The 22,150-nt window shown below is 43.5% G+C and overlaps 1 protein-coding gene across 3 annotated transcripts in view; it reads left to right on the top strand.

Annotated features, from left to right (window-relative positions):
• Positions 1-5,370: 5,370 nt before the first annotated feature.
• The window catches only part of DGKQ (diacylglycerol kinase theta), a 173,503-nt gene continuing 156,723 nt past the window's right edge, over positions 5,371-22,150 (top strand). For 2 of the 3 annotated variants that reach the window (XM_074953597.1, XM_074953595.1), the window contains exon 1: positions 16,867-16,897. In XM_074953597.1, coding sequence (XP_074809698.1) covers positions 16,882-16,897 — 16 coding nt within the window. In that variant the 5' untranslated portion in view covers positions 16,867-16,881. Of the gene's footprint in view, positions 5,579-16,866; positions 16,898-22,150 lie in introns of those variants that run through there. The other variant, XM_074953594.1, reaches the window with a different exon arrangement.

The following is a 22,150-nucleotide window of genomic DNA, read 5'->3' as shown; positions in this document are numbered from 1 at the left end:
GTTCCATGCAGCTGGACAGATGCTGGAAGGGGAGGGAAGGAGAGGGGAAAGGTGCTTGCATCATACTCATGATGGGTAGCTGAGGCAGAAAACTCCCCCAGAAGGCTCTGGAGACCAAGCTGGGACAAGGCCCCAGAAGCTGCAGTATGAAGAAGGCCTTGGCCGTAGGGGAGAGGTTAATGGCCTCGTTTAATGTTGGGAATGGAGGGATTTAGACCTTGTGCCTGAGCATGAACATCCCAAGGAGAGACAAGTGTGAATTCACCACAAAGAGCAGGATGAACTCTAATTAAATGGATATTGATAGGTCCAATCTGATCTAAAACTGTTGCAAGCTATGGACCTGCCATCAAATGTCAGCTCTCAGACACTAACAAACTGCCTTGGGTTTGCAGTGGTGACTTCTGGGTAAAGGGCTGCTGGCAGATTCAGGGCAAGCAAACTGCATAGTAAAGCTGGGACTAATTGGTGGGTGTTTCATAAATAAAATAAAATCCAATAACACTGCTGAGAAGGAGTCTTTAATTTACGTCTTCTTTCCTAATTTAGAATATGCAAAGCCAGAGACCCTATATTGTGGGCCAGGTCCTCAGCTGGGGTAAAGTTAAAGTTGGTGCAGTTAATGGAGCTACGCTGCTCTAAATCAGTTGTGCATCTGGCCCATTGTTTTAAACGTTTTCTTGAATTAATCCCATTCAGATATGAATGGTTGGAAAACAACTTTCTGGGAGTTACTTTGGGATTGTTCATCGGGTTCCCTCTGGTCTGAGAACAAGCATTTTTTTAAGGGGGAAAAAATCAGACTGCATTGTTTTAGGTCCCATATCTTTCTATGTACCAGAAGCAGCTTTTCTAAACCATGTTGTAGGAGCTGCTCAAAATGGCTTTATGCTTCTGCCTTTTCTTTAGATGTTCTGGGGGGGGGGGGGTCAATTAAGTACTACCAAAAAGCAATTGTTCCTTTTCAACCCAAGCATTCTTAGGATCAAAGAGAACAGGCCCAATACTGGATATAGACTGTAAACTCTTTGTACCAGTTCAGTAGGAGCCCCAGAGTGCTGTACTGATGGTTAATATATTAATGATTTGGAAAAGGGGTGAGAAGTGAGGTGGCAACTTGCAGGTGGAACAAATGAGATTAGTAAAGACCCAAGAAGACTGAGTAACTTTAGTCACCTAAGTTAATGAGCCACATGGTGCCATATACAAGTACCTGTTAACAACTACCAAGTAATTAATGCTTATTGAAAGCAATCATCTGAACTGCTCAAATATCTTACTAGATCCTAAATTAACTATAAACTCAAAGAAAAGAGCTGGGTATCCTAATGGACAGCTCAGTGACTATCTCTAGTCAATGTGCAGTTGAGGTCCAGAAACAGAGAAAGTGAGGATGCCTAAGGACTGAGAAAATAATGTGGGAAAAAATATGCTATTGTATAAATCAAGGGTATAGCCCCATCTACAATGATACTGTGTTCAATTCTGATCATTCTTCTCAATAAGGATGGTTGAGACACAGGAAGTTTCAGTGGCAGATGATGAAAATGAAGAGGGACCTGGAAACACTTGCATTTGAAGAGAGATTTTAAAAATTGGGCCAGTTTAGCAGAAGGAGACAAATATGAGGGAATATGATCAAAGTGTACAAATTAAAAAATGGTATGGAGAAGAAGTGTCTATTCTCCATTTCTGATCACACCAGAATGAGGTGACTTTCAATGAAACTGAAAGATTGCCAATTCAAAACCGAAAAGAAAATACCTTTTCATACAATGCACAATTAGACTTGAACTCATTGGCGCAAGGTAGTGTTAAGGCTGTGGTTCACAAACTGTGGTTCACAAAATGTTACAGGGGGTTCTCAGGAAAAAATTCCCTAATGGCAGAGAGAGCTGTCCCTAGGGATCCTGGACAGCACGGGGCCAGCAGGAAGCCCCTGGACTTCCAAGAGCTAAGCAGATCAAAGCAAGCATATCTATCACACTGAGGAGATTTAAACTTCAAGACTCCTTATAAGAAATGGAAAGGGAGGTGGATATTTGTTGCTGTTTTTAAAATTCAATAGGCAGCTAGTATTGTTTTTAAAATTATTATGAAGAACAAGTTTAAGCTTTGTTGTAATGTGAGTTGTTTGCCCAGACTGCTCAAGACCTGAATGCTTGTGTAGGAGGAACTCTTTGAGTTGGCTTCTTAAATATCTTCATGCTCTTTCACATCTGATACTCCTTGATGAAACATAGGAGCCTTGTCTTATAACAGGCTTATTCAAAGTGATACAAGCTACGAAAGTGAGATCTTGGAAGAGTGTTGCTGTTTTCATAATGTAATAAAAATACTGTAATGATAAATAATAATAAATAGTGTGCAATAAGCATGTCATAAAAACAAATTTTATATTTCCAAGATCACTGCTTTTATAATTTATACTCAGGTAAAGGAGAAAATCCCTGGAAATATTAATTTTTCGGAGGGGGTTCGCGAGACTTGACATTTTATTGAAAGGGCTTCACAGGTTGTTAAAATTTGGGAATCACTGTGTTAAGGCCAAGAGCTTAGTAGGATTAAAAAATGGATTCAATGTTTATATGGATAATACAAATGTCCAAAGTTATAATTGATAACATTTTGGAAGGACATTAAATCTCATGCTGTAGGGCAAATCCCAAAGTAACTATTTGAAGTTAGGCACAAACTTTTCCTGGGACCAGGTTATTCTATAATTGTCTGCTTCAGGGTTTCTTCTTTCAAAGCAGCTGGTATTTGCCACTGTCAAATACAGGATGCTGGACCGGATGGACTGTTGATCTGATTCAGTTTCGTTCAAATGTCACCAAAGTGTAAACCCCTACCTCTCCCCAAGAGAGACATCACTTACAATTATTTTAAAATTAGGTCATAGGTCAGAGATTTTTTCTCACTATGTGTATAGTTTTTAACACTCTGCAGGCTTTTGATCCTGTTTGGGGGGTCTTTGTATATTACTTTCTACAAATAGCAGAAAAAATAATTATATGCCATATTCTCACTTTTGGCAATTACAAACAATGCACTTATATCCTCAAGTTAAGAAGGTTACAGTATAACATTAAAATTGGACAGAACATGCTGCTAGTGGCTTGTCTAAATTTATGCAAATATATGAAAATGTGCCAATTTACAAGTGACTCCTTTTACAGTTAAGGACGTTGGCTGATAGGGAATGATTACACTGCCATCAGATTCAGCAAACTATAAATCTTGCAACTCTTCCGACTTTATCAATCTTAATGCCACAGTTTCACCACTAGGTGGCTTTTTAACGAGCCAGGTTCTGGCGGTTCCTTTTCTTTCCTTGGTGCATCATGTATTTCGTAGTGGGTGGGATCTGTATTTGGTTGGCTCTGTGATTATTACATCTTCAGCCAGCTCCGGGTTGAAGAACCTCCTAACCTCTATGAAGGTAACAGAAATTGAACAAGGAAAGAGCTGGTGTAGCGGAGGATTTCTTCTGTGCCCCTAGCCAACAGAGGATTCTTACTCACAATTTCTAGTACATTGTCCATTTTATTTTTAGACTGCTCGGGTGCTGGGGCTTCCACCGTTTTCTCATGGGAAATCATTCCTTCACATAACTGATCTCACCATCAGACAGTTTATTTTCCCGATATTCATTTTAAAATCGCTCTTTATTTAGGTAATTTAAACCTGACAAGAATCTCTCCCTAAGGAAATAGGTGCTCTCTTTAGCAACCTCTGAAAATGTGTCTCTTGCCAAGAATTACAATGCAGAAGGCTTAACATTTAGCGAGCAACACTCGCGCAGGCTAGCCCTTACGCCTTTTAAACCAGCACAGCCTGTTTGCAGGACACTAGTTAGCCAGCTCCTTTTTTCCCCGAGGAGGAGGGGAAAAGAGATGAATGGAGCCAATGAGGAAATCAAAGGGGTGGTTGGTTATCAACCTAGGGCAGCAATCCCTGAGCGGGAGGTGGTTGCCTCCCCTCTAGCTGTTTCATGCAGTGTTGTAGCTGTGTGGGTCCAGGATAGAGAGACAAGTTGGGGGAGGGAATATCTTTTATTGGACCTACTTCTGTTGGAGATAGAGACAAGCCTTCGAGCCACACAGAGCTCTTCTTCCTAAAGCTGAAGTAAGCTCGAAAGCTTGTCTCTCTCACCACCCGAAGTTGGCCCATTACAGGACAGTACCTCGCCCACCTGGTCTCTCTCTACCTGTTCCAAACAGCGTGAGACTGCCCAGGAAGGAAGGTGTGGCCTTTCTAAGCTCCTTGGAATCACATCAGCATCTTTTCCCAGTTTGGTTGTCCGAGCTGCTCTAGCAGTTAGACCCACCCCCATGGAAACACTGTTGGTCTTTTCTCAGCCATCCTCTCCGGAGAGGAAAGGCTCCGTAAGCCCTGGCCTACACCTACCGGTGCCCTTTGCATCTTCATTTGAACCATGCCCCCTAGACAGCTTTGCTTGTGGTGACACCCGGCACACGCTCCTCCTTCCAGCCAAACACAAGAGCTTTTGAAGGGCATCAAAGGAACAACACCGCCCACCCCAACTGCCACTTCTCACTTTCTGATTGCAGCGCCCACCCAGCAGAACCCCTCGGGTTTCCTGCAGCTGCCCGGCTGCTGGGGTTAGTTCAGTGCAAGGCCCTGGCACGCGGCCAGCCCCTGTGCTGGGGCAGGCCTGGCTTGCTGCCCGGGGAACGGCTGGGGGGTGGGGGCAAAAGATGATTAAGAGACAAAATCCTGGGAGCAGGGGCGCTGGATTGGGGGGGCTGAGAGCCATTGAACCAAACTGTGAACCCCGAATATGAGGGAAACCTCTTCTCCCGGCTTCGCCAGCCGGGGACCCCCGCCAGCCAGCCTTGGGCCATGTGGGCAACGTGGGGTCAGGCCCGCGGGGAGTTTGGTGCGGCAGCCCCTTTGCTTTGCGCACCAAACTCCCCCCGGGCCTGACCCCACGTTGCCCACATGGCCCAAGGCTGGCTGGCGGGGGGTCCCCGGGTGGCGAAGCCCGGAGAGCCCCCGGGCTAGGAGGGGAGAGAGACAGACGGGCTCCCGCAGCAGCTCTCTCCCCGCAGGGCTGCTGCTCCGGCTGGTCCGCCCGGGCTTGTCCGCGCCCACTGGGGACGCAGAGCAGGGAGGCGAGCGAGGCAGCCCGGCCCAGGGCGGAGGCGAGCAGCGGGGCACCCCGGCCCCGGGGAGGCGAGCGGCTCTGCGGCGGGGCGCTGCGTGCGAAGCGCCGCCCCCTCGCTCCCCAGCCGGGCGGAAGCGCGGCGCGTAGCAGCCTCGGGGGCTGGGGCCCGGCGGCGCAGGGACCGCCCCGCTGCCCCGCGGGAGGAGGGAGCGGACCCGGCCGGCCCGGGCTGCGGGGCCATGGCGGTCGGAGCCCGCGCCCTGCTCGGCAGCCGCGGGGGCAGCCCGGCCTCCAGCCCCCAGCTGGGTGGCAGGAGCCGCTCGCAGCCGCCGCCGGCTCCGTTCGGCGCGCCCGGGCACGGCTTCCGCAGGGTGATCCTGACCAAGCCCACTTTCTGCCACTGCTGCACCGACTTCATCTGGGGTCTGGCAGGCTACCAGTGCGAGGGTAAGGGACCGCCCGGGGCTCCCCCTTCCCCTGGACTACCCCCCGTGCGCCCTGCCCCGGGACACCCCCAGCCCGCAGATTCCCCCTGTCCACCTTCCCTGGGGTACTCCCTGCCGGGGCTACGCCTACACACTCTGCCTGGGGCTAGCCCCCTGCGCCTTCCCTGGGACAGCCCCTGCCGGCAGGTACCCCTACACACCCTGCCCGGGGCTGGCGGGCTACCAGTGCGAGGGTAAGGGACCGCCCGGGGCTCCCCCCCTTTTCCGGCTACCCCCGTGTGCCCTGCCCCGGGACACCCCCAGCCTGCAGATTCCCCTATCTACCTTCCCTGGGACACCCCCTGCCGGGGGTAACCCCTACACACCCTGCCCCAGGCTAGCAGTGTGAGGGTAAGGGAGCGTGCCCGGGACACCCCCTACCCACCTTCCCCTGGGCCTACCCCCCGTGCGTCCTTCCCCTAGGCACCCCTGCCGGTGGGTTCCCCTATTCACGTTCCCCAGGATACCCCCTATCTGGGATACCCTAGCCACCCTGCCCAGGGCTGGCAGTGCTACCACCCAGAACACCCCTTGCCGGGGCTACCCCTGAACATCGTGCCCAGGGCTGGCAGACTACCAGTGTGAGGGTAAGAGACCCTTCCCCGGGACACCCCCTGCCAGGGGGTACCCCTACATACCTTGCCAGGGGCTGGCAGCCCCTGTGCCCAGAGCACTTCCTGTACCCCTTCCCTGCCTGGGATTACCCCTGCATATGCCACCTAGATCTAGTGAGCTGCCAGTGCCAGGGTAAGAGACCCCTTCCCGGGGCACCACCATACCCCTGCCTGAGGCTACTGACCTTCGCCAGGGCTGGAGGGCTACCAGCACCAGGGTAAGAGTTCTCCCCAGCCAGGTTGTATGTGTGTGTCTCACATTGTTGGTGGAGCCTGCCTTTTCGCCCGCTTGTCTGGAGTCCTCATCTGTGAGTGTCTTATGGGGGCAGAGGGCTGCTCCCTCACACCCTTCCCAGGACTTCAGCCTGTCCACTTCAAATTGGGGTCTGTTCCGTTTCTCATACTCTTTCTCTGTGTTGTGTTCATGTCTCACAGCATCTCTTGCAAGAGGGTGCCTCTTTATACACCTGATTTGGGGCTGGGCGTCTCTGCAAGTTATTTGAAATCCTTGCTTTTTGGGTGATTTCTTGTGTCAGTTATAACTTGGTAAGATTCTGGTGTCTAGCCTTTAAAATGTGTGAGCACCCCATCTGGATTGATTTTCCCAAAGTGCCTGCCTGGGCTCAACCAGAAGTTACAAGCTTGATGGGAAGGAAAGGTCACTGGGAAATTCTCTGGCCTGTGCCCTGCAGGTGGTCAGATGACATGATCATCCTGACCTTAAAAATTGTGAGTTCTACCCCGTTAAATGCTATAGCAACATTGTCATGATTCAGCCTTGCTCATATCCATGTTCAGTAACAATGAGTGTGTCCGATTGCTATGGGAAAAAGGTCACTTCCTGTCCACAATGAATGATGTACTCCGAAATCTGGTATAGTTGAGCAATCTTGTAATTTGGGGGGTATTGTTCAGCATTTGCCTTTTGCTAAGCATGGATGTGTGGCTCTACAGAAAAGGTTCCCAAATGTGGCACTGTGTGGGCAACTTTCTAGGAACCTTACAGCTGCACCTAATGTTCAGATAAATGTACCTAGAACTTGTGTGGCTTAAAAAAATCCTGAAACTAGAGAGGAACACTTATTGGGTTCCTTGGGAAGCTGTCCGTGACAACATCAATAAGATAGTTCTTCATAGACAGATGGCAGAAAAGGACATAAAACCCAGCTTGTTTTAGTGCAATATAGGACAAAGACTTGCATCATTTAAAAAAAAAAGTTTGGGATGCTCTTCTCTGTTCCATCCTCTTTCAAAAAATATCTTCTGTCTGTTAGTGGCAGCCTTGCTGTTTTATCTTCTATCTTTTTCTCCTCTCATTCCCCAAAGCTAGTAGCTATTGTAATATTGGTCTGTAAAATCAGCTAAGAGGGCTTTTAGACACCCCCTCCTTCCCACTGCATTAAGGTAAAGAAAACTTAGAATTGTGGCTTTGGGTTGTTATATTGTGTTTGTGTGGGAGAAGTAACTGACCTGTAGTCTCATAGCCTTGTGAGCTGAATCTCTGCATTTGAGAGATGGCAAATCAGGGAGGCTCTGGGCTTCATTTTTGAGATATCGAGGGCTGTGAAACCATAAACAAAAATGTAGTTTCTTACAAAATAAAGCAGGCCTTGGATAACAATTGTGCAGCCTTAGTATTTATGACAGCTAGCATGGTTTACTGGGCGCTCTGGGGTGAAAGAAGGATCAAGCAGAATTCAGCAGAAGCCTCTGTGTTCTTTTACCTGGTGAGGGACAGTCTTGTGAGAATGGAAATTGTTGTCTTAAAGTTGTGCACTTCCATATGATTCAAACTTTTATTTAAAAAACATACTTTGAGTTAGAAATAACACTGCAGTCCATAAAAGGTTGTATTTTGTCAGGAAAATAGAATTATCAGAAAGCAAGTTTATTACTTAATATTTACAACCAAGGAGAAAACTTTAACTTTTCTAGAACTTGATTTATTTATACTGTCTTGTACTGGAAGGTTTTGCTAGATAATCATTTTAAATCAGTCTTTCTCTTGAAATTATGAAAATGTTCAGCTGCCTGTTTTGCACTTCTGAGTTTCAGACCGCTTTGATGTGTCAATGTGTGAGAAGAACAGGAAGGCTTTAGTCCATATTGTTGATTTCATTCTGCACTGAAAAATATAGGAAAAAAAAAAAAAGAGAGAAAGAACCTGTTGTGGGGGCTTGAATGTGCACTACTGCTCAAAGATTTGATACACATGTGCGGCAGTATACTTAATGTACTATACCTTAATTTGAAAACTGCACTAATAATCTGGTATTTACGGTCATCTGTGAAGTCTGGCAGGTTAGAAATCCTGAATAGTATTTATCAATACCATTGTGTAATTCATAGATACTAAGGTCAGACGGGACCATTATGATCATCTAGTCCGACCTCCTGCACAACGCAGGCCACAGAATCTCACCCACCCACTCCTGCGATAAACCTCTGACCTATGTCTGAGCTATTAAAGTCCTCAAATCGTGGTTTAAAGACTTCAAGGAGCAGAGAATCCTCCAGCAAGTGACCCGTGCCCCATGCTACAGAGGAAGGCGAAAAACCTCCAGGGCCTCTTCCAATCTGCCCTGGAGGAAAATTCCTTCCCGACCCCAAATATGGCGATCAGCTAAACCCTGAGCATATGGGCAAGATTCACCAGCCAGATACCCAGGAAAGAATTTTCTGTAGTAACTCAGATCCCACCCCATCTAACATCCCATCACAGGCCATTGGGACTATTTACCATGAATATTTAAAGATCAATTAATTACCAAAATCATGTTATCCTATCATACCATTTCCTCCATAAACTTATCCAGTTTAATCTTAAAGCCAGATAGGTCTTTTGCCCCCACTGCTTCCTTTGGAAGGCTATTCCAAAACTTCACTCCTCTGATGGTTAGAAACCTTTGTCTAATTTCAAGTCTAAACTTCCCAATGACCAGTTTATATCCATTTGTTCTTGTGTCCACATTGGTACTGAGCTTAAATAATTCCTCTCCCTCTCCGGTATTTATCTCTCTGATATATTTATAGAGAGCAATCATATCTCCCCATAACCTTCTTTTAGTTAGGCTAAACAAGCCAAGCTCCTTGAGTATCCTCTCATAAGACAGGTTTTCCTTTCCTCGGATCATCCTAGTAGCCCTTCTCTGTACCTGTTCCAGTTTGAATGAATCTTCCTTAAACATGGGAGACTAGAACTGCACACAGTATTCCAGGTGAGGTCTCACCAGTGCCTTGTATAACGGTACTAACAACACCTTATCGCTACTGGAAATACCTCGCCTGATGCATCCCAAGACCGCATTAGCTTTTTTCACGGCCATATCACATTGGCGGCTCATAGTCATCCTATGATCAACCAGTACTCCAAGGTCCTTCTCCTCTTCCGTTACTTCTAATTGATGCGTCCCCAGCTTATAACTAAAATTCTTGTTATTAATCCCTAAATGCATAACCTTACACTTCTCACTATTAAATTTCACCCTATTACTATTAATCCAGTTTACAAGGTCATCCAAATCTTCCGGTATGATTTCCCGGTCCTAATTGACCAATGGCGTATTGGTTGTGCCCTTAAGAGATGTGTATTATTTAATCTTTTGCTTAAAAAAAAGTCCAGCAGAATTTCAACGTTGCACTTGACACACATCAGTCTGAAGACCTAGCCTCTGCTAGTCAAGGGGGGAAAAAGTATGCTGTCATATCCCACATGCCTTCAGTTTAAAAGAATAAAATAGTAGTTTGTTGTTCAAACACCACTGTATTTAACAATAACTTTATCAGTTTTCGATTAGATTTTTTCCAAATAATTTATTACTGAGCAAATCATAAGAAAAATATTTCAGATATATTATTAGATGCATTTTACTGGTATTTGATTAATATACTTGCAGCTTTCTAGCTAGTCACATAATGCAAAAAATTGTCAAAGTGTTCAGTGATTACTGGTGAAATTTCTTGAATGTTCTTAGCTGACTCGTGCTCAGTAATCCTCTACTTAATAAATTGTTTTTGTTAATGTACGGAGAAGGAACTTGATCAACTCCGCTTTTGATCAACTCAACCCAAACAAACCCAGTAAGGATAAAATTGCAAACTTCAGGACAATCGGCCTGATAGTGAGTGTATGTATAAAAAGCCATCGTTGGATGAATTTGTGGTTAGATGAATTTAGTGTATTCCTAAAAATCAGAAGCTGTTTCCTAACTTTAATGAGTTTACAGTGCGTAAGATTGTGTAGTGGTTTCTATTCTAACTCCCCATTTTCAGCTGCTCACAGTTTTCTGAAACTTTTACCCTCTGTGATGAAGTTCTATATACTTGGTTTCTGTTCAAAAGTACTTTTTTTTTTTTTTTTTAAGTTTGAGCAAAATTAGTGGTGGTGTGTTTGAGTATTTAAAAAGAATACACTTTTCCTTTTATAAATCCAAATGCAGTTCTTCTACCTTTTGTGTTTGGAGCATCTTTATAGTCTAAAGGGCTAGGGGTTGAAATTTAATTATCTGACAGAAGTATAACTCTTTGAAAATCACATGCTACACATACATTGTCCACTGGGTTTCTCACTGAATTTGTAACTTTTGCAGCTAAGGGAGGTTGTCTCTGTGGTTGTTTTTATCTTGGCCAAGCAGACAAATAATATTCAGACCCTTACGTACAGGACTTATTGGCCCACACTCTCCAAAGCCTGAACAGTCATTAATTTTTATGACAAACTCCTTTGACTGACTTATCAGAGGTGTGGAGGGAGACATAGTTTAAGACGTCTACTGTTTTTTCATTTTGTCCCTGTCATAAATATAAAGGGAAGGGTAAACACCTTTAAATCCCTCCTGGCCAGAGGAAAAACCCTTTCACCTGTGAAGGGTTAAGAAGCTAGGATAACCTTGCTGGCACCTGACCAAAATGACCAATGAGGAGACAAGATACTTTCAAAGCTGTCTGTGTGATGCTTTTGCCGGGAACAAAAAAGGAATGGAGTCTTAGAACTTAGTAAGTAATCTAGCTAGATATGCATTAGATTCTGTTTTGTTTAAATGGCTGATAAAATAAGCTGTGCTGAATGGAATGTATATTCCTGTTTTTGTGTCTTTTTGTAACTTAAGGTTTTGCCTAGAGGGATTCTCTGTGTTTTTGAATCTGATTACCCTGTAAGGTATTTACCATCCTGATTTTACAGAGGTGATTCTTTTACTTTTTCTTCAATTAAAATTTTTCTTTTAAGAACCTGATTGTTTTTTCATTGTTCTTAAGATCCAAGGGTTTGGGTCTGTGTTCACCGATGCAAATTGGTGAGGATGTTTATCAAGCGTTCCCAGGAAAGAGGGTGTAGGGCTTGGGAGGATTTTGTGGGGAAAGACGTTTCCAAGCGGGCTCTTTCCCTGTTATATATTTGTTAGACGCTTGGTGGTGGCAGCAATAAAGGCCAAGGGCAAAAGGTAAAATAGTTTGTACCTTGGGGAAGTTTTAACTTAAGCTGGTAAAAATAAGCTTAGGGGGTTTTTCATGCAGGTCCCCACATCTGTACCCTAGAGTTCAGAGTGGGGAAGGAACCTTGACAGTCCCTTCAAAAAAAAATCAAGAATCTTTCTTAACATGAAAAGGAGTACTTGTGGCATCTTAGAGACTAACAAATTTATTTGAGCATAAGCTTTCGTGAGCTACAGCTCACTTCATTGGATGCATTCAGTGGAAAATACAGTGGGGAGATTTATATACATAGAGAACATGAAACAATGGGTGTTACTATACACACTGTAACCAGAGTGATCACTTAAGGTGAGCTATTACCAGCAGGAGAGCGGCGGTGTGTGTGTGGGGGAACGACCTTTTGTCGTGATAATCAAGGTGGGCCATCTCCAGCAGTTCACAAGAACGTCTGAGGAACAGTGGGGGGTGGGGGATAAACATGGGGAAATAGTTTTACTTTGTGTAATGACCCATCCACTCCCAGTCTCTATTCAAGCCTAAGTTAATTGTATCCAGTTTGCAAATTAATTCCAATTCAGCAGTCTCTCATTGGAGTCTGTTTCTGAAGTTTTTTTGTTGAAGTATTGCCACTTTTAGGTCTGTAATCGAGTCACCAGAGAGATTGAAGTGTTCTCCAACTGGTTTTTGAATGTTCTAATTCTTGACGTCTGATTTGTGTCCATTTAGTCTTTTACGTAGAGACTGTCCAGTTTGACCAATATACATGGCAGAGGGGCATTGCTGGCACATGATGGCATATATCACATTGGTAGATGTGCAGGTGAACGAGCCTCTGATAGTGTGGCTGATGTGATTAGGCCCTATGATGGTGTCCCCTGAATAGATATATGGACACAGTTGGCAGCGGGCTTTGTTGCAAGGATAGGTTCCTGGGTTAGTGGTTCTGTTGTGTGGTGTGTGGTTGCTGGTGAGTATTTGCTTCACGTTGGGGGGCTGTCTGTAAGCAAGGACTGGCCTGTCTCCCAAGATCTGTGAGAGTGATGGGTCGTCCTTCAGGATAGGTTGTAGATCCTTGATGATGCGTTGGAGAGGTTTTAGTTGGGGGCTGAAGGTGATGGCTAGTGGTGTTCTGTTATTTTCTTTGTTGGGCCTGTCCTGTAGTAGGTGACTTCTGGGTACTCTTCTGGCTCTGTCAATCTGTTTCTTCACTTCAGCAGGTGGGTACTGTAGTTGTAAGAATGCTTGATAGAGATCTTGTAGGTGTTTGTCTCTGTCTGAGGGGTTGGAGCAAATGGGGTTGACAGAGCTAGAAGAGTACCATTACACAAAGTAAAACTATTTCCCCATGTTTATCCCCCACCCCCCACTGTTCCTCAGACGTTCTTGTGAACTGCTGGAAATGGCCCACCTTGATTATCACTACAAAAGGCCCCCCCCCCCCCCACTGGTAATAGCTTACCTTAAGTGATCACTCTGGTTACAGTGTGTATAGTAACACCCATTGTTTCATGTTCTCTGTGTATATAAATCTCCCCACTGTATTTTCCACTGAATGCATCCGATGAAGTGATCTGTAGCTCATGAAAGCTTATGCTGAAATAAATTTGTTAGTCTCTAAGGTGCCAAAAGTACTCCTTTTCTTTTTGCGAATACAGACTAACACGGCTGCTACTCTGAAACCTTTCTTAATATGTAAAGTCTTGCATATGTAATGAACGGGGTCAGAATTGCAGTATATGTATTTCTTATCAACAATGCAAAGTACAACCAATTAAATATTTACTGTTTATATTTTATAGTTAGGAGTTTTTGAAGATTTCTTCTGACCCCAAATATTTTCCTCTGCAGTGCCTTGTCTTCATAATAGCACCAAAACCTCTTTTATTGGCTTGAAAATAATCAACATTTAGAGGTAGAGGAGCTATAGGTTTGTGTGGATCTCAGATACTTCCATTGCTGCAAATCACTGTAATCCTAACTTGAGTTCAATTTGGTTTATTTTAACCAAATTTGAGAATAAACACTTTTTTTTTTTAGGTTAAAGAATATGATAAATTAGCTTTAGAGGAGGAAAAAGACATTGGCTTAAAAATCAAATGTAATTTCATGGTTGTATTTTTGGGTGCACAAGTATTTCACTAAATTTTTTAGTGGTAGCTTACAGTGTATGAACGTAGGTGTCATGGTTAAAATCTGTGTGCTTTTTTGGACAAATACTGCATTCATTTTATTTGGACAGCAGCTACTGCAAGTGCAATGACACTGTAGAAATTAATCTAGCTTTCATGTATTCAGGCTTGTATTCTAAGCAGATCACCCAAAATGACTCTAAGAAAACTTCATAGAAGCACAACTCCCGTAGTGCTTGTTTGTCTTTTGATCTGCCTTTACGATGTCTGAAAACATGGGATTCTTCCAAAATAGGATGTAGACTTTGGACTGAAAGTAGAAATTTATAACATAAACAAAGCTAGGTAACACAGCTGTAAAAAGGCTTTTCCTTGAGAACCTTTTGTGGTTCTGATCTGATATATCTGTCGTGTGTGTTCTGTTGCTACACTTGAATTTGGAGATGTCTACACAGCATCTCTATAGCAACCCAGAGACGCACATTCCATGCATCTTTTGGTTGAAGTCTGACTACTTCCCAACTTCTGTGTGTAACTGGAACCCATTCAGGAAGGGTGTGTGGTTTAGTTTAGAGCTGGGAGCTAGACTAACAGGGTGTTTGTTTCCTCAGACGTGCAGAGGTGGTGCTAGGAGAAAGGAAGTAAGCAAAGATGTCTTGTTGAACAGCCTAATCAGACTTCAGATCCCTAGCTAATTTCCTCCTGGGGACAAGCACTTGAAATTCCCCAAGTGGGGGCATAGCTTAGTTGTGAGAAAAGCAAATGTGCTGAGATAGCTCCAGAAAGGAAGGTTTAACATTCACAATTACAGAGCCCTAGAAATTCTCTCTGTGGCTGGCAAGCTTTGGCACATATCTGGTGCATATTTTAACTAAAAATAAAAGCTACAAATGGGCAAAACCAAAGTACAATCTGAGACATGACTTGTTTTTAAAGCCACCTGTTTCCATCCCACAGGCAGCTTGAATTTTCTAGACCCATTTAAGCAACTAAAACCATACACAGGGAATGCTTCCGTCTTAGAGGCTTACACCTCTAAGATGGAAGCCATTCAAACCTGCTGGACCCAAAGTTCCACGCACTGGATGCAAAGATAGGAACTGTAAATATGAAGCTATTGGGTATGTATAATAAAGTGGGACATAGGAGTTGCTGCTTTGCAGAGGGCAGTCCCCCATTCTGTAGGTATCACCTGCATTCCTTGTTCGTAGACGTTTGACCTGACATCTGGCTGTATTAAAACATGTTTTGTTTGAATGGGCTTAGGATACCAACTGATCCAAATTGTTCTGTTTGATTGCCTATCCTCCTCATTATTTACTACTTGGCCAATTTTTTTGTGATTTTTTTTTCTTCAAATTTTGTAAGCAGTGATTTATATTTACTTCCAGATCATAGATGAAGCTGTTGAATAGCATTGGGTATAATACAGATCCCTGTGGAACCCCACAAGAAATGCATCTGTTCAGTGACAATTCCCTATTGACAACTATTACAGAAAATAGGAATCTTTTTTGCATGTTGGTTGTATCAGTTACCCAGCAGCAGATGCCATCTGAGTAGAGTATCTTGTTATTTAGAGTTCTCAACAGTTGATTCAGGGCCTTTTTGTTGATGTTCTTCTCTAGTCCTGGTAGCATGTAGCAGATATGCCTATGGAGGTTTCTACTTTTGTGCTTAATTTCTTATCCTTAGACATAGACTGTTATCTTGTTTTCCCACTGGTCAGTTTTTGGACAACATTACCCCATGTTCATCCTTTTTTCTTCTCCTGCTCTTTTTGGTTATTCCATCTCAAAATGATCAGCCATCCATAATGTTTTCATTTATTGCTCCAGCCATCTGCACACGCAAAGTCAAATTTGTAGCCGCATCTGATCTGCAGAAAGGGCTCACGGATATCCGCATCCATGGATATAAAGCGGATATCCATGGATATGCAGGGCTCTATCCAGGCACTCAGAAATCCAGATCCTCTTCTGAAATTATCTCTGGAGTCATTCCATTTTAAGGCAGCTTCTTCCTTTCTCACCCCTTACCTTGAATTTTCCCTGTATGACTATGGTGAGCCTTACATAACTCTGTCCCTCACTGCTGTGACGTTGTGTCAGTCTCAGTTTTGCCTCCTTCATCACACTATGCTCTTTCATGCTGTCCTCTACTCATGACATGGCCTTCCTGAGCTGGTTCGCAAAGACACTGCTCTCCCTCCTGCAAACCCACTTCTTTCACAACTCGTACAGGAAACGATATCACTGAGTTATCTACTTATCAATTGACCTGTATTTCTTGAATAACCTCAGTTCTGTAGATGGAAGTATTCTATACAAAACTGTATATAGAAACCCCAAAACAGCAAGCTACTAAATAATGTATGTTACCATCTCCTTGATCACTTTGTTTTTATATTGTCTCCCTTTGCCCCATCTTTTGTCTCTTGTCTTTTTAGATTGTATGTTTGTTGAGGGTGGGGCTGTGTGTGGAAACACCTATGGATACTACTACACTTTTTTAGCTGAATTGTAATGTACTGCAAATGGCTTTCAATGAAGTGCTACCCCCTTCTCTCTTCTTTATAAATTATATCACTCTCTGTTAACACTGCAGTTATGAAAATAATCCCACCAAGTTACAGCGCCACTCACTAGATCATAATCTCCTTTTTGTTTTGCTCCTAGTTCTCCCCCTCTCCCCCTGACTAGAGTGAGAGAATTCCTTTCTGTTGGAACGTGGTCTGAGAGTGATCCATTTGTATTTATGTTCAGCATTATAAATGCCCTTTATGCTGATGTTAGTCATCTTGTTTGTTCCATTCTAAATAACACTTGTGTGGTATTAGTTAATGTTAAACACATCACTTGCTGTATAAAAATAACTTTGTTTAACGTTTAAAACCACAAAAATTGAGAACTTTGACTTAAGGCCACCACATCTTCATTTAACGCATGCCTGAAGTGCTTGCTTATTGTAGATTGTGTGAGGCATTCAGAATTTACCACAACAGTGGGTAGTTGCATGAACCCTACTGTGCGGTTAAATGCAGATGGACAGGGACAGGCTGAGAGAGGTACCAAAATAAAGAGCTAGGGATGCAGAGAAATGCAGGTAAGCCAAGAACAAGTGGATTGCTTAGTGTTTTTGTCATGGTGGTGGGGTAAGGTGCGGGACATTATATTAAGTTTTAGGTCCTAATATATTAGCTCTATTTAACTGAAGTGATAGTTTAAGAGATTCAGAAATAAAACTTCAGCTAAAATGTACCACTCATCCCCTTATGTTTGTAAGGATTTGTGAAGAGAGGTTTCCCATGGGCATAAAAACTAACGAAATAATTCCTGCTCTGGTTTCTGTGCCATTAACTTATATAACTGTAGTCTCTCTTGCGAATGGTGATGAAAAGGAGTTAGCGAGTGCCTCAAGTTCCCCAGGGTAGCTGATCCTATAAAACCTCCCCAGTGAAATCCTGCTGCTTTTGCAAAACTAGGCAGGAGCATATGGTTAAAAATACCCTTCAGTACATTTAAGAAAAATATATCTTGGTGTCCTTGCTGCCTTTGTCCTCTGTCATTCTGTTTCTCTCTCTCTCTCCTTTTTACTCCAAAATTGCTCCTGTATTAGCAAATGCCTTGAGCTTTGATGGAAACAAAATTGAAGCTTTCCTGTATTTTTCATTAAAAGCTGTTTTTTGTTTTTTTTGTTGATAGGAGCAAATATTTTCTTTACTTGAAAAATAGTGCATAAAGTTAAGGATGTATATAAAATCCTGTGAATAGTCTCATTGACTTGAATGGGATGTTCCATAATTACAGTTAAGTGTGTGCTTAAGTCTTATTAATCCAGTGTACTTAGATGTTCAGAAAGACTTTGACAAGGTCCTTCACCAAAGGCTCTTAAGCAAAGTAAGCAGCCATGGGATAAGAGGGAAGGGCCTCTCATGGATTGGTAACTGGTTAAAAGATAGGAAACAAAGGGTAGGAATAAATGGTCAATTCTCAGAATGGAGACAGGTAAATAGTGGTGTCCCCGATGGGTCTGTACTGGGACCGGTCCTATTCAACGTATTCATAAATGATCTGGAAAAAGGGGTGAACAGTGAGATGGCAAAATTTGCAGATGATACAAAACTACTCAAGATAGTTAAGTCCCAGGCAGACTGCAAAGAGCTACAAAAGGATCTCATAAAACTGGGTGACTGGGCAACAAAATAGCAGATGAAATTCAATGTTGATAAATGCAAAGTAATGCACATTGGAAAACATAATCCCAACTATACATATACAATGATGGGGTCTAAATTAGTTGTTACCACTCAAGAAAGAGATCGTGGAGTCCTTGTGGATAGTTCTCTGAAAACATCCACTCAATGTGCAGTGGCAGTCAAAAAAGTGAACAGAATGTTGGGAATCCTTAGGAAAGGGATAGATAAAACAGAAAATATATTGCCTCTATAATGACAGCTTTCAGAGTAGCAGCCGTGTTAGTCTGTATTCACAAAAAGAAAAGGAGTACTTGTGGCACCTCAGAGACTAACCAATTTATTTGAGCATAAGCTTTCGTGAGCTGCAGCTCACTTCATCTGATGCATCACGAAAGCTTATGCTCAAATAAATTGGTTAGTCTCTAAGGTGCCACAAGTACTCCTTTTCTTATTGCCTCTATATAAATCCATGGTACGCCCACATCTTGAATACTGTGTAAAGGCAGAAAAAAGGCAGAGCTGCTGCCAGCAGCAGTGCAGATGTAAGGATGGCGCAGATGTAAGGATGGCACGGTATGGTATTGCCACCCTTCCTTCTGTGCTGCTGCCTGCAGAGCTGGGCCCTCAGTCAGCAGCCGCCACTCTCTAGCCGCCCAGCTCTGAAAGCAGCAGCGCAGAAGTAAGGATGGAATAGTATGGCATTGCCACCCTTACTTCTGCACTGCAGCTGGTGGGGTGCTGCCTTCAGAGCTGGGTGCCCAGCCAATCACCGTCGCTCTCCAGCCACCCAGCTCTGAAGCTCCCCCTGCAACTCCCTTTGGGGTCAGAATCCCCAGTTTGAGAAATGCTGGTCTCCCCCATGAAATCTGTATAGCATAGGGTAAAAGCACACAAAAGACCAGATTTCACGGTGGAAGACCAGATTTCATGGTCCGTGATGCGTTTTTCATGGCCATGAATTTGGTAGAGTCCTAGACATCCGTGAATGTTTACACACCTTTTGATGTTCCATGGTTCCAGGTTAGGAACTGAACAACTCAAAAGGTAAAAGTAAAGGTTGCTATGGCAACCTTTCATCTATGCCTTTATGAAACAAAAGAACATACAGTCGTGTAGTTGGGTGGTGTGACATACTAGTTAATATCTTGCAAAAAAGTTCACTGAGTAAATATAGAAATGGCATATAGGTTGGGTGATTAAGAAATAATTCAGCATATGTTAAAATGTCAATAAACGTATTTCTTGTAAAGCCATAACATTACAGTGGTTGCATGGTAGCTACTGCTGTAGCTAAGGTTAAACAGTTTCCATTCAACCCCTTCTTTCCAGTCACATTGAATTTTTTTTACGCTTCGTGTTCACCTGTTTTTGAGTGAGAGCTGAGTGAAGGAAAATACTTCGCTCCAGTATTTTGAAAGTGTTACTCTTTTTGAAAAGACTGAGGTTAGAAAGTTGCAATTTTGCATTAAGTAAGTTGAAACAGCTTCATTCCTCAAGACATTGCTTTGCATTCGCTTATTTGTATCTTCAAATTACATCACTGCTCGTGTGCAGTAAACCTTTTGATAAATGTAAGAAGTATGTGCCTGAGTATTCACTGCATAGCTAGGTTAAGGATGCTTTACGTTTCAGAATGGCTCTCAACTGGACACACTTTCGGAATATTATGGGAGATTCTGGATCTCATCCAAAGGAGGTTGATTGCTGCTGTTGCAACATTCTCCTCCACCGTAGCCTGTGGGAAATAGGTCCTAAATTGTATTCTTACCTTCTGCTGCCAGTGGCTTTAATAATTCTGTGCACTTCACAGATCGTCTTTTGTGACCCCCTATGAGGCTTAAATATCATTTCCATTTTACGGATAGGGGAATGGTGGTACAGACGTGCTCAGAGTCACAGAGCTGTGAACAAAACCTTGATTTCTACTAGACCCATGGTGGTTGTCCGCCTGACCTCATAATGACATGGAGTGCAGGCGTATGCACTGTGCTACTTGAAAGCCCTGCTTCATTCTGCAGGATTTGTTAAAGGCCACAGGGACTCTTGCCTCACACTGTGATGCTTGTGCAGGACAAAGTGTCTTGCTTATAAGAGGTTTTCTTGTTGTGGGATTTTTGTTCATTTTTCTTTTTTTTAAAAAAAGTTCAGGCTAAAAAATGATATTCACTTGGCATTCTTGATATTCTTTGGAGCACACGAAAGTCAGATTGTCTGAACAGGCTTAGCTCTGTCCCCATGTGGATAGTTTTTCATGATCACATACTGTTTCTTTCCAACAACATGGCAGATTGGATTGTGTGTGGTGAATGAGGTAGGGGACCAGACACTGAACGTGGGGGATACAAATTTAAAAATGAAAGAGCTACGTTCACTGTGTAGCGTACAGTGTAGTGGAAATGCCTGCGGCCAATGTCAAATTATTTAAAAACCTGTGTTTTTTGTAACTGATCACAAGGATGGAGATTGTATAGTACTTATCACATTAATCTGTTTTGAATGCTGAGGCCTACAGTTCTTTGTTTTGGCAAGAATAATTGTGATTCAGCTGAGGAACAATAGTAGGCAATTGACACAATGCATTCCTTTTCATAGGGAATTCTGTTGTTTTCAGTAGAATGCAAAAGCTGTTGTGGGCAACAACAGAAGTCTGTCATAGGAATACCACAGGTTTTATTTTAAATAATTAGAATGTAAATATGTAAATTAGATGTGTAAACACGGTGCTGCAAAAGGCTGTTCTGTGGACTATCTCCCTTATGGACTGAATGGGCTGAGTCCTCAGCTGTCAGTCAGGCACTGATAACCAATTGGAATGCAGGATTTTTGTCTGCATTTTCCCTCCTCTTAGTCTGCAGAAGTTCCTCTGCTTTACCGGAAAGAGTTGAAGCCAGTTCTTCTCTATTAAAATGCAATCCATCCTTCTTTGAGTTATTCTTGGAGCTCTTGGCCACCACAGAGGCCAACAAAGGAAGTTTCCGCCTAGTAAAAGCTGGGGAAAAAGACCAAAGATTGTGTCTCATGTATGTCTGCTGTGCAATCTTTAGAAGCAGGTTTCTCCAGCCCGTCTTGTAGTCCCAATAGCCTCCCACTGAAGTGCCATAGCTGTTCTGAGCAGGGGTGGGAGGCCATGTTCCATTTCATCCCATTGGGAGCCAGTGGGATAGAATTGGACCTCCAGGAACATCAAGACACTGGTGTTCCTTGAATCTCCTGGACCAGGATTACTTCAGACTCGTTGGAGATTTCTGTTGTACATGGGTGGATATGTCAGAGTTCCTTCTCACCAGCTCTCTTTCACCCTGCTTCCCTACGAGCCTCAGATGGCTAGTGAACTTTTCCACTAGAAAAGGGCCATATGTCTAATTTCCAAAAATTGGAGGGCAACACAGTGTATCCCAGGTACTTTGTAGTCCTCAAAAGCTGAGGAGGTCAGAGGCTGATTCTAGATTTAAAATGACTGAATTGGTTTGACAGATAACAAAATTTAACAATGTTTTGTCATTCATTTCTTGTGGCCATAGATCTGTGAGACTGTTAGTATCCATTGATTTGTAGGACACTTGTCTTCCCATTCCCCTATGTTTTAAGCCTATCAGAGATTCATTAGATTTTCTTCTGGACAGCTGCATTTCTAGCTCATTGCACTTGCTCTTCAATTTGCCCTTGGCCCTGTGGTTGTGGGTTGCAGTAGTCACATTAGGTGTCTGCCTAATTCTCTACCTGGATGATGATGGGCTAGGCTGGACTCAGGTGCTCCAGGACCCTGATGGTGCTCAATGATTTTGGCATGGTGGTAAACTGTGAAAAGAGATGCATCTTCCTTCAGATATTGTTCTGCGAGTGGTTGTAAACATGCCAGGTAAGCCATTCTCTGCCCCTGCCCCCCAGCAATCCTCAAGCTAGGGGCTGTGATTAATCTCTGCTGGTCCAGGGGCTCAGCATCCATCCAGTTATGTAGAACCTTGCTGGAAGGCCTGGCATTGTGCCAGGACTCTGTCCCATGGGCTGGGTTCTCAACCATTCCGATCTCTGTTACCTTCCCCCTGTGGAAGAGGATGTCAAGCATTTAGCTGGCTCTCCTCAACCAGCTGCTGGACTGATTTCACATGACAGGGAGGATTTTTTTGGGGGGGGCTCTCCCACCTCTACATCACCACAGA

This window comes from Natator depressus, chromosome 5 (genome assembly GCF_965152275.1).
Source record: "Natator depressus isolate rNatDep1 chromosome 5, rNatDep2.hap1, whole genome shotgun sequence".
NCBI classification, from domain to species: Eukaryota; Metazoa; Chordata; order Testudines; family Cheloniidae; genus Natator; species Natator depressus.
The sequence above is the reverse complement of the archived record's forward strand: the minus strand, read 5'-3'. Positions and strand labels throughout refer to the sequence as shown.